The following is a 13,540-nucleotide window of genomic DNA, read 5'->3' on the forward strand; positions in this document are numbered from 1 at the left end:
ACCTGCGTAACTGATAATGTGACCTACGGACCTGAAAATGTGACCTGCGGACCTAAATATGTGACCTGCGGACCTGAAAATGTGACCTGCGGAACTGAAAATGTGACCTGCGGACATGAAAATGTGACCTGCGGACATGAAAATGTGACCTACGGACCTGATAATGTGACCTGCGGAACTGAAAATGTGACCTACGGAACTGAAAATGTGACCTGCGGACCTGAAAATGTGACCTACGGACCTGAACTCTTACACTGAACCATGTCAAACCCTAACCCACAGACGTGAACTCGTATACTGAACCATCTCAATCTGTGACCTAAAAACGTGAACTCTTATACTGAACCATCTCAATATATATGATTAGTTTAGTGAACTCGTTTAATAAACCATATAAACCTGTGACCGAGATTCGTAAACTTGTGTACTAAAACATCTCAATATGTGGCCTCTACGAAATCATTCAATAAACTATCTATGACCTTTGGTCGTTAACTCGTTTGATAAAACAACTCAATCTGTGACCTAGATTTGTGAACTCGTTTGCTAAAACAACTCTCAATCTGTGACCTAGATTTGAGAACTCGTTTGCTAAAACAACTCTCAATCTGTGACCTAGATTTGTGAACTCGTTTGCTAAAACAACTCACTATGTGACCAAAATTCGTGAACTGATGTGCAAAAATATATCAATATGTGACCTAGATTGATAATTAACAATATCAGTCTGTTACTTCGGTTCGTGAAATCGTGTTCTGAACCATCTCAGCATGATTTTTAGATTCCTGAGCTCGTTTACTGAACCATTTCAATATGTAATCTGATTTTGTGACGTCGTATACTACGCCATCTCCGACTGTCACTGGTAGGGGAATTCTGTTTTATAGGTAACCTTTTACAAAAGCCACTTTCCTTTCTGCAATCGAACGGCTAGACACACTGTTGCGCCTCTGTCCTGCCGTAGCAGACAACAAAACAGCAGTACAAGCTTGTATCTGAGAGTGGTAGAGTTGTCGGTATTCAGCTTGCTACGACCGTATATAAGAGGATAGCGGTGAATAACTAGGCTGTTTTACGTAAAGTGAGTATTTATTTAGTATTATCTCGAGGCTAGTACGTAAGTATTTAGTTATATCAAAAGCAATCGATATTATGGTAAGTGTGCCAGTTTCTTTTAACTGTGACTGAGACCATGTATTTAAGTATCATGATTTATATTTTCCGTCAAAACGTTGATATGTTTGATCTCTAGATTTTATACAGCTTCTCCCTATAAGACAGACCATATTCATCTATATAAGTAGGTAAACCGAGCTCGTATATATGTGTTGGATACATTGACTACTTTAAGCTCTACATGTTCGAGCATGTTGATATGTATTAAAACATCATAAGATATAAATGACGCAGTTTGCATGGTCTAGTTAATCAATACTCATACGAAAAAATGTGTTAACAATCTTCCTGATTGAAGCTAGCAAGGTTTTCGAAGTAGACTAATTGCGTAAAGAACATTTGGTTTTGATTTTTTTAATAAAGTGCATATATCTGAAATAAACACATTGTAGAAACAGATAATGCTTGTACGTGTAGCTTTATATATCTGTATGCGTAGTCACGCTGATATCAATCAATAAAGTGTAATGCTATTCAATGTCTCGCCTTTGTGCGTAAATGTTATGTTCGCTTTAATGTAAGAGAAGCATACAGGCAACAAATAAGTCTGCATAGTTACTCTGTAATATATTATCAAAAAGGATTAAAAAAAAAAAAAACTTCTGCTAGAGATTCAAGTGTTCACCATATAAATCTGTGATATCGGTCTTAATGACACATAACAACTCACACATACACATCGATAGTATAGCCTGGACGGGTACAATTAATATACTCACAGCAGATTCGTCTTGATGTGGACACGAAAGGTTACAGGTTGGATCTTCGTGAAAATTAAACATCACATGTTTACATTACATGTATGCTGCATAGAACTAGTCAAGATCGATGTAATTGATACTAAATTACCATACACCTGGAGGTTTAGTACAGAAAAGAGAGAAAGCTTTCAGGCACAACATAACGAAGACTAGTATCTTTCATCAGGAATATGTAATTACATATCTAGTATCAAACGATTTGGTATCCGCGTTGATACACAAAAGAAAATTCAGTAAATTGTGTACATTTTATAACACATCATGCTTAACCAGCATGTTAGCTAATGTGGTCTTTAAATGTCGGCAATTCCCAGTCTTGGTATCACTATTGGGTATGAAAATGTCAATTTCGGCTTTAACCATCACAATTGGGTATGAAAATGTCAATATCGGATATAGCCATCACTATTGGGTATGAAAATGTCAATTTCGGATATAGCCATCACTATTGGGTATGAAAATGTCAATTTCGGATATAGCCATCACTATTGGGTATGAAAATGTCAATTTCGGGTATAGCCATCACTAATGTCAATTTCGGATATAGCCATCACTACTGGGAATGGAAATGTCAATTTCGGATATAGCCATCACTATTGGGTATGCAAATGTAAATATCGGCTTTAGCCATCACGTGTACGGTACTGTTTTGGTGTCCGTCGTCTCCTGCCTTTGACTAGACACCGAAGCTTCTTCTGAGGAAGCCTCTGCCACTCCCGAATCACAATGCAGCCCGTAATTCTCCAAAAGTTTGGCATTTTGAATCCCGTGCATTGACCTTTTGTCCGGGATACATCATACTTGCTTAACTGGGTTGATGTCAGGTGACGATGCAGGCCAGGTCGTGGACTTGGTGGAGTCTGTGTGGTTTGATATTGTCATCCATTAGGATAAGCCGATCTGTCAATTGATCTGATAACGGTATATCTGCCCATTTTAAGTTCCGTCCCTTGCAGTTTAGAGAAAAGCATCCTCAAACAGTAACACCGCCACAACCAGTCGTATGTCCCTGTCAGACTAAACCTATACATGGAGTATGTAGTCACCTTCTGATTTGTTGAAAACTGGTGGTATATTATTGAACTGGTGCTGACAAAGTGTTGTTATATTGCAGCCCCATCAAAATGTTAGACACTGGGTAACTGCTTTGCATGTTGGAATAGATGCGTGACATGCCAAGATACCTTTAAACATTTCTAGTCTGACATAGTAAAGTAAAATAATTTGTGTTGGTTTGAAAATGGCTATGTATGTACCTTAGCATGACTCATAGGTTTTGCTTGTATTCACAGACTCATCATTTTAAACAAGTCATGGATGAATTCATTGTACCGATTAAAGGGGGCCTGCACCAACTACAGGACATGGTGATACTATTCAGGAAATATATAACCCCGACTATCTGTTTGGTCGGCGTAAGCGCTGGTCTCGCTACCTATTGGTTGATAAAAAGGAACAAGTACCGCCTACCACCGGGACCTCTCGCCTTACCATTGGTCGGCAACTACAGTCGTATGTATCACCAATTTACTTCCGGTAACAGACTGTCATTGTAATTTCAAACCTACAACTGATTCACCTGTTTGAGATCTCATGTTGCTGCTGTTGTTATTTGACAGTATTAGGAGACCCCATGCTGCACGAGACCTGTGCCCGACTGTCAGAAAAATACGGACCCGTCATTACCATACAGTTCGGTAAGGTTGCAACCGTCAACATTTAATCAAACTTCAAATATTCTATGATTATAGCCTACCGGTGAATAAATTTAGTTTTTTCGTGGAATGTAAAACTAGTGTTAAGAAAATATCAACAATTCAAGAGAAAAATCTATACACAGAAACTTCAAAACTTACGAGTAATTGATAATTGTTTCAACCACGTCGCAATAACCATTTAACAAATTGAATGAAGGATTTCCTGATTGGCACTAATAGTAAATATGGACGTACATAATGTAATTGAATTTGGTAAAATTTTGAAGCAGCATTTAACATATGGAACATATATAATTACCCTCATATCTTCACGATAGGTCCATTGCGGATGGTAGTTTTGAATACAATAGAAACCGTACTGGAGGCTATGGTTACTAAGGGAACGGACTTTGCAAATAGACCCGTGACTGTTTCCGGTAAGAACTGTGTGACCGAGTTTTGTAATTACTTAACACTAAGAGATCAATGGTATATGCTATCTGAAAGTGATCACCAAATGGTATTACTATATTAGGTGAATCGGCTGTTTCAAAACCTTCAATCTGCTTAGACAAAGTTTTCAATTGGCTAAACTTTGATATAATCCCATAACATAAAAAGTTATTTTACCATTTATATCGTCACTTTTGATAAACAAGAAGAGGTGTGGGGTAAAAAAGTTGTTGTCTAGCATTTTCAATATCTAACTGGAATTTAACTAATACAAGTCCTAAATTCTCCAAATTAGGGATGGCGCTAAGTGAAGATGGCAGGAATATTCTTTTGTCACAATACACACCGACGTGGAAACTACACCGTAAAATTACCGCCAAAGCTCTCAGGTCAGTGACGTATCATCATTACATCATCATAAACCAGTGATGTCATCATACGACATCTTTGACGTTATCATAACACAACTCTGTAAGACATCCTTATAGGAGTAAACATGCTTATACATATATGCAACATGACATGTATAAAAAAATAATTTCTAAAATTAACACAACACCTCCCGCAATTAGTTCGGTTAGTTAGGAATGTAACAATACAAATGAAGAAGAATGAATATTACGTGCGATGATGTCAACTACTGTACATGACAATATGTCAAAATATTGCCATACGTCAATTAGCATATGTCGAAACTACGTAAATTATTAAAATCAATAATCGAATTCTTCCATAATAAGACTTCACAATCATACTTAAGACAATAACGTGCCTTTCGTTATATTGCTAACCAATATGACTTATAATTCAAGTGTGTTCAGTGCCATTCTTAAGAAATATCTACACATCCTTTTCTATAGAAAGTACTTGCAAGGGGAAAAACAGGAGACCGCTGTACATGCCTCCATGAAGGAGTTCACTACCCTACTGACGAACACCAAAGGTGAAGCCTTCACGCCTCATGCCTACGTAGACCACGCTTTATTCAACGTCATGTGCGGACTCTGCTTCAATAAGGTGTACGTGTGAAGGATATTCAATAGTGTGTTACTGTTTGTTATTATGGATGTTTCAAGTAGAACTGTTGGCCTATATTTTAAAGATATAAATTAATCCCTTCGCTGTAGTATACTTGGTAGATACGTTTGATGTTAATTGCAACACTTAGAACATTTACATACCCATTGCCCTCAAGTTGGCTATTTCTATACAGACACACCAACTTGACTCAATGTTAGGTGTCTTCAAGTTGACTAAACCTATACAGACACACCCATTTGACTCGTTGTTAAATGTCTTCGCGTTGACTTTTTTGTCTATAGAAGTATTCATTTGTCTCGTTAATCAATGACTTCATCCATTTGACTCGTTGTTAAATGTTTTCACGTTGGCTATTTCTCTATAGACACATCCATTTGAATCGTTGGTAGAACAATATGTCACCACTTTCGAGTGAAGATTTTTCGTCTCCATGCCTTATAAAGCCGTTATTCAGACATTGGTGGATATCATTCTCAAGTGGAATCAAATGACAGAGAAAGCATAACCTTTGGTTGGTTGAGTGTACTCTTTCGTATGTCCGCCTGCTATGTTTTTCAGGTACGACTTCAACGACAAAATATTTACGCGCTTTATTGAAACTGACAATGAATTCATCAAGGAGTTTGGGCTTGGTTTAACCGAAGATGCATTTCCAATTTTGGCTAAAATCTGGCCGAGTCAACACTTCCGAAAAATTATGGGATTTTTAAAAGAAATCCTACAATTTGTCTTCGACGAATTCGAAGAACATCAAGATAGATATTATGCAGGTAAGTGTTTAGTTCATTTTGCTATTTTCAATATTTGCATTAAAATAGGTATATACCTTACAATCGTGGTTTACATCGATCCCGTAAAATAAACCATCGCGGAAAGAACCACATTTACATAATAACATTCAAAAGACTTTATAGAATGTGAACGCGTATACAGTGTATATTAAACAAGAAGGTATGGATTGGGTGGAATAAATAGTATGCAATATTGTGTTTCGATAGTGGATCTTCAGTGTAGGTCAGTGTAGTTTGGAGTAGTTCAGAAAGTATGCATTCATCTTTTCTACTTGGTCTATTTACTACATATTTGTGACTGGGTTTGAGATGGCTTCGTAAGAATATAATTCACTATGGGCATTTCATGATGTAAAACCATTCTTACGAGATATGCTTGTTTATATTAAGACGACATCAAGGACATCGCAGATTTCGTGATTCAGACGCGTAAAGAAGCCGAGGGTGAAGAGGACGCTGAACTGTTAAGTCAGTTAACAGATGTACACTTACGACAGACAGTTGCCGATATCTTCTTTGGTAAATCCACGATCTACACACTTTTTGTACATTACGTATTCATTTAAAAAACGTCCATTGTATTTGACCAACATTTTTCGCATAGAAATACTAGATTACACCTAAGATAAATGGTATATATTGTATTTTACCACCAGCGTTATACAAACATTGTAAGTGTTAACAATCCATACCTGTTCCTCACGCGATCAAATACCGTATCATTACATGGTAAACTCCAGTTAAGTAAATGGTGAAAATATATCAAGTATTTGGATTACTGGAACATGTAAATTCCAATCAAAAACACTAACAATCTGAATATAATGTAAATATAATATTGTAAATTTAATTCCAAAACCTTGATTTATTTAATATAATTGTAAAAAATGAATTTTTTTATTCAGCGGGATTTGAAACTTCTCGTTTTACGCTGACTTGGGGTCTGTTGTACTTGGCCGATCATCCCGAGGTACAGAGGCGAGCACAGGCAGAGATAGACCAAGTTGTAGGTATGTTACAAAGTATACCTGATCTGTCAAATCAAGGTAACAACCGTAGGTATGTAACAAAGAATACCTGGTCAGTCATATCAAGCTAACAACCGTAGGTATGTAACAAAGTATACCTGGTCAGTCATACCAAGGTAACAACCGTAGGTATGTCACAAAGTATACCTGGTCTGTCATATCAAGGTAACAACCGTAGGTATGTAACAAAGTATACCTGGTCTGTCATATCAAGGTAACAACCGTAGGTATGTCACAAAGTATACCTGGTCTGTCATATCAAGGTAACAACCGTAGGTATGTAACAAAGTATACCTGGTCAGTCTTATCCAGGTAACAACCGTAGGTATGTAACAAAGTATACCTGGTCAGTCATATCCAGGTAACAACCGTAGGTATGTAACAAAGTATACCTGGTCAGTCATACCAAGATAGCAACCGTAGGTATGTCACAAAGTATACCTGGTCAGTCATACCAAGGTAACAACCGTAGGTATGTCACAAAGTATACCTGGTCAGTCATACCAAGGTAACAACCGTAGGTATGTCACAAAGTATACCTGGTCAGTCATACCAAGGTAACAACCGTAGGTATGTCACAAAGTATACCTGGTCAGTCATACCAAGATAGCAACCGTAGGTATGTAACAAAGTATACATGGTCAGTCTTATCCAGGTAACAAGATGAATAACCTTAACTCGAGATAGGTTGTAGAGTGAAATATGAATTCGATTAATTAACGTATTTACTCATCAGCCAAACATAAAAATGCAAACGTTAAACTTGCGAGGAAAAGTCTTAATACAAATGTAGTTGAGAAATATGACATAAACTGTTCTTAAGTACATGTAATATTTTTATGTCATTAGCAGACATTGATAAAGATTTATATGTTATTAGATATCCCAGTGATGGTTGATAGTAAGCTATTGTTAAAAATAAACGAGCGCGAGTTTAGATTGACAATAAGCTATTGTTAAAAACAAACGAGCGCGAGTTTAGATTGACAATAAGCTTTTGTTAAAAACAAAAGAGAGCGAGTTTAGATTGACAATAAGCTTTTGTTAAAAACAAAAGAGAGCGAGTTTAGATTGACAATAAGCAATTGTTAAAAACAAAAGAGAGCGAGTTTAGATTGACAATAAGCAATTGTTAAAAACAAAAGAGAGCTAGTTTAGAATGACAATAAGCAATTGTTAAAAACAAAAGAGAGCGTGTTTAGATTGACAAGCAATTGTTAAAAACAAAAGAGAACGAGTTTAGATTGACAAGCAATTGTTAAAAACAAAAGAGAGCGAGTTTAGAATGACAATAAGCAATTGTTAAAAACAAAAGAGAGCGAGTTTAGATTGACAATAAGCAATTATTAAAAACAAAAGAGATCGAGTTTAGATTGACAATCAGCTTTTATCACTGACATAGGACAACCGGTACAGATTGACAGTAATATATCGACAAGACAAGACAGCCCAGAAGAGATCGAGAAGATTAATTAGCGTCACTGTGGAGTTATTTCAGATCACACAAACACGTTATTCCTAATCCAGATTGCTCTAGCATATAGAGTCAGAGGTAAGGATTTGTTACGTAAAACAAGGGAGACCATCAAAGCATGCCTTAGAAAATCAGGCAATTGTATCGAAACAATCTTATTAAGTGGTCTAACGTGGTTGTATTTCTATTAACATTATACTTTAGGTCGAGACCGACTCCCAACACTTAAGGACCGTGCCGACCTTCCATACACAGAGGCTATCCTCCATGAGATTATGAGGGTGGCGACGGTGGCACCGTTTGGCATTGCACACGCTTCCAGAGTTGACTCCACGATTTGTACGTATCAAAATAAAATGCACTTTGAACATAGACCTTATGCTTTGATAGATGTATCAATAGTGTAATGGAAGTCCGTTACACAACGAAGTTATTTACTAGAATATCAGTATGCATATGTTTTGTACTATCATAATATTCCTGTTATCGTCAGACAGCTGATAAGCTGTTAATTTATGATGATAAATGAAAACGGTTGATAATATATATTTCAGGTGGATATGATATTCCACAGGGCACAACAGTTGCCATCAATCACTGGGCGCTACACAATGACCCAAGACACTGGAAGCAGCCTCAAACATTCAACCCCGAGAGATTTTTGACATCCGAAGGAAAGCTTGCTCCAATACCTAAAAGTTGGCTTCCTTTCTCTATCGGTAGGAGAGTATGTCTGGGAGAGTCTGCATCCAAACAGGAACTTATACTGATCATTTCGATTATTCTTCACCAGTTCAACCTCAGATTACCGCCAGGTGTCTCTGCTGATTATTCACCGGGAGCTTCAGGTCTAGCAGGCTACATAGCCAATGGATACATGATTGAAGCCGAGAAAAGAGAATAAGGTCACGCATACGTCACTTTCCTTCATAAACTCAATACACGAAGATATAAAGATCTGGTATTTTCAACAAATGTTGTGAAGGTTAAATATTGGTGGAAACAAAATAATCACAGGTTTGCATTATAGAACATAGAACTGCATCCAGAGTGGAACTACGCGAGAAAAGGGAAAAGCTACGTAGTTTATTCATACAGAAAAGGAAAAAAGCATGCAAACAACAACAAAGACTTCTAACCAATTTCATTTAGAATGTGTAGTCCTACATCAGTCGTTGCAGATTTGGTATTCGTGTTCGTGGGACTCTAAGAATCTATGTCTTTATAAGTATTTGGATGATTTATCTCTAATCCTTGTTAAACGGTTCAATTGTAAAATGCTGATTATTCCTAAATAAATTAATAATCTCTATGGTCCTTTAAACTACTACTTTATATAAAAGATATATACATATATATATATATATATTCACGGTGATGGGTAGTTGAGTGAGACTGACACTATAATTGGAGTATGTAGCCAACATTTTAAACTTCTCACATTCTACCAGTGCATGATAAGCTGTTCCGATCCAGTGGCCTCGCTTCACTGGCCGCAGTTAGATGAACAAGGCCTATTTGGCCTCTTGATGATTTTTTTTTTTTTTTATAAAACTCTGTAAGTTGTAAGTGTGTGCTATCCTCAACAGACTTTTTTATCGACCGACAAACCAAAATAAGACATTACTTCACAGCTTCTTGACACAAATCCAGAATATGATATTTGTAATTTCGCCCAAATTGGCCACCATATAAAAACATATGTATCTCCCTTGTACTCAAACCAATTGACGAATAGCTTGCCTATCAAGTATGTACAATTTACGGATATGTGTTTTACAAGTTTATCGCTGTCACACATAGGTTATATGATGGATTGAATTTAAACACTAGCCATGTAACGATTAATGTGGAGGACACTAGGAAAAACAGTGTTTCTAAACATAGTTCAAAGATTACGCGCAGTGAGCAATCTTTCTCAATCTGCGACCAACAGAGGTGATCACTCAAATATACATGTTGATACATTTTTGTAGGTCGGAACCATTGCCAGCATTGTTTAATTTGTAAAGTTTTCAAAACTAATACATTTGATGCGAACCAGTAGTTATCATTCTAAATGATGTGTACATATAGAGGTTACACAACGAGCGGTTGTTGGATATGGAATTTATTTCACACGAGTAAGTTATTTTTTAAAAGTTACAAAAGACACGAGCTTTAGCGAGTGTTTTTTGCAACTTTTAAAAAATAACTTACGAGTGTGAAATTAATTCCATATTCAACAATTTCGAGTCGTGTGACCTGTTTCTACCACAATAATATCGGCTTGAATCAAAGGGAAACGTGGCCAAGTATAATTTCGCGTATGCAAATAAAGTGTACCGGTGACGTCCGGGACCCGGTGATGTGACGTCATTAGATTATTGATGACGTCAATAACAATTGCAGCTTGGGTCAAAGTTCACCGTGTTAGCCAATCGAAACGCGTACAGAGTTTATACCACGTGTGGTATAAACAGATTGTTAATCAACGGCTGTAATGATTAACTGATGGTCTGAGAGTTGAATAACACAGGGTATTCTGGTAGAAATAGAGGTTACACAACGAGTGGTTGTTGGATATGGAATTTATTTCACACGAGTAAGTTATTTTTTAAAAGTTACAAAAGACACGAGCTTTAGCGAGTGTTTTTTGCAACTTTTAAAAAATAACTTACGAGTGTGAAATAAATTCCATATCCAACAATCACGAGTCGTGTGACCTGTTTCTACCACAATAATATCGGTTTGAACCAAAGGGAAACGTGGCCAAGTAGAATTTCGCGTATGCAAATAAAGTGTACCGGTGACTTCCGGGACCCGGTGATGTGACGTCATTAGATTATTGATGACGTCAATAACAATTGCAGCTTGGGTCAAAGTTCACCGTGTTAGCCAATCGAAATGCGTACAGACTTTATACAACGTGTGGTATAAACAGATTGTTAATCAACAGCTGTAATGATTAACTGATGGTCTGAGAGTTGAATAACACGGGGTATTGTGGTAGAAACATACATACACAATCTTAACCACGGACAAAGGCTTTTTGGTTAACGAGTCTTACCAACAAAATGTAACAGGTATAGTTAACAAATATAAGGACGGTGTAATATACACCTTTTGTTTCCCTAGCCTACCATAGCTGACAGTAAAGCATCCTCCTTCTCGTAACAGACAGCAAGATACTATATAGGAGTAACTGGTCCGTACATCCGCTGTTCCCTCTAGTCTACCGTAACATATATAACACAACACATTATAGGAGTAACTGAGGTGTACATCAGCTGTTCCCTCTGGCCTACCGTAACATATATAACAACACATTATAGGAGTTACTGAGGTGTACATCAGCTGATCCCTCTAGTCTACCGTAACATATATAACACAACACATTACAGGAGTAACTGAGGTGTACATCAGCTGATCCCTCTGGCCTACCGTAACATATATAACACAACACATTATAGGAGTAACTGAGGTGTACATCAGCTGTTCCCTCTGGGCTACCGTAACATATATAACACAACACATTATAACAGTAACTGAGGTGTACATCAGCTGTTCCTTCTAGTCTACCGTAACATATATAACAAAACACATTATAGGAGTAACTGAGGTGTACATCAGCTGTTCCCTCTAGTCTACCGTAACATATATAACAAAACACATTATAGGAGTAACTGAGGTGTACATCAGCTGATTCCCTTCTAGTCTACCGTAACATATATAACACAACACATTATAGGAGTAACTGAGGTGTACATCAGCTGTTCCCAATGGACTACCGTAACGTATATAACACAACACATTATAGGAGTAACTGAGGTGTACATCCGCTGTTCCCTCTAGTCTACCGTAACATATATAACAAAACACTATATAGGAGTAACTGAGGTGTACATCAGCTGTTCCCTCTGGCCTACCCTAACATATATAACAAAACAAAATATAGGAGTAACTGAGGTGTACATCAGCTGTTCCCAATGGCCTATCGTAACGTATATAACACAACACAATATAGGAGTAACTGATGTATACAACAGCTGTTCCCTATGGCCTACCGTAACATATATCACACAACACATTATAGGAGTAACTGAGGTGTACATCAGCTGATCCCTCCAATCTACCGTAACGTATATAACAAAGCAAAATATAGGAGTAACTGGTCCGTACATCAGCTGTTCCTTCTGGCCTACCGTAACATATATAACAAAACACATTATAGGAGTAACTGAGGTGTACATCAGCTGTTCCTTCTGGCCTACCGTAACATATATAACAAAACACATTATAGGAGTACCTGAGGTGTACATCAGCTGATCCCTCTAGTCTACCGTTACATATATAACACAACACATTATAGGAGTAACTGAGGTATACATCAGCTGTTCCCTCTAGTCTACCGTAACATATATAACACAACACATTATAGGAGTAACTGAGGTGTACATCAGCTGTTCCCTCTGGCCCACCGTAACATATATAACACAACACATTATAGGAGTAACTGTGGTGTACATCAGCTGTTCCATCTAGTCTACCGTAACATATATAACAAAACACATTATTAAACAAAACAACAAACACAATACTGATAGTAATGGCCACGGTGTTTATTTTTTTGTATTGCCAATTTAACTGGGCGTCAATTACGGCCCACAAATCAAGAGGCGTCAATAACGGCCTGCACAAGAAAGGGCGTCAATAACGGCCCACAATTCAAGAGGCGTCAATAACGGCCTGCACAAGAAAGGGCGTCAATAACGGCCCACAAGACAAGAGGCGTCAATAACAGCCTACACAAGAAAGGGCGTCAATAACGGCCCATACAGTACATAAATCAAAGGCGTCAATAACGGCCCAACATGCATAAATACCAGTACAAGAAACAAATATAATGACAATGCAAGTTGACTGAAAATTAAGAAATTTTGTGAACAAGGAGAATCCAATGATCATCCCATATTATGCCAATTTATTTAAACTTATATGTGAATGAAATATAATATATAATTATTCACTGCACCGATGTTAGCGAAGTCCTGCCACAAGTAGTCCCAAAGGACCGCAAGTGCTGTTAAGCTGGTAACAAAATCAAAGAACTTAATTTTTTTTTTCTTTTTAATCACAC

The 13,540-nt window shown here is 37.2% G+C and overlaps 1 protein-coding gene across 1 annotated transcript; it reads left to right on the top strand.

Moving 5' to 3' along the window:
- Positions 1-938: 938 nt before the first annotated feature.
- On the top strand, positions 939-9,734 carry LOC117332762 (steroid 17-alpha-hydroxylase/17,20 lyase-like). Its single transcript, XM_033891787.1, has 11 exons — positions 939-1,081; positions 3,230-3,449; positions 3,557-3,634; positions 3,973-4,071; positions 4,383-4,476; positions 4,948-5,106; positions 5,687-5,898; positions 6,310-6,438; positions 6,825-6,929; positions 8,626-8,760; positions 8,976-9,734. The coding sequence occupies exons 2-11, from the start codon at positions 3,251-3,253 to the stop codon at positions 9,323-9,325; spliced, it is 1,560 nt and encodes a 519-aa protein (XP_033747678.1). The 5' UTR covers positions 939-1,081; positions 3,230-3,250; the 3' UTR covers positions 9,326-9,734.
- Positions 9,735-13,540: the final 3,806 nt, after the last annotated feature.

This window comes from Pecten maximus, chromosome 8 (genome assembly GCF_902652985.1).
Source record: "Pecten maximus chromosome 8, xPecMax1.1, whole genome shotgun sequence".
NCBI lineage: Eukaryota > Metazoa > Mollusca > Bivalvia > Pectinida > Pectinidae > Pecten > Pecten maximus.

What these genes read in the sequence shown, in the direction of transcription:
- LOC117332762 (XM_033891787.1), top strand. Translation starts at nt 3,251, where the DNA reads ATGGATGAATTCATTGTACCGATTAAAGGGGGCCTGCACCAACTACAG. An exon ending in ATTACCGCCAAAGCTCTCAG is followed by an intron (nt 4,477 to 4,947) that starts GTCAGTGACGTA and finishes CCTTTTCTATAG; the next exon opens with AAAGTACTTGCAAGGGGAAA. An exon ending in AGAGATAGACCAAGTTGTAG is followed by an intron (nt 6,930 to 8,625) that starts GTATGTTACAAA and finishes ATTATACTTTAG; the next exon opens with GTCGAGACCGACTCCCAACA.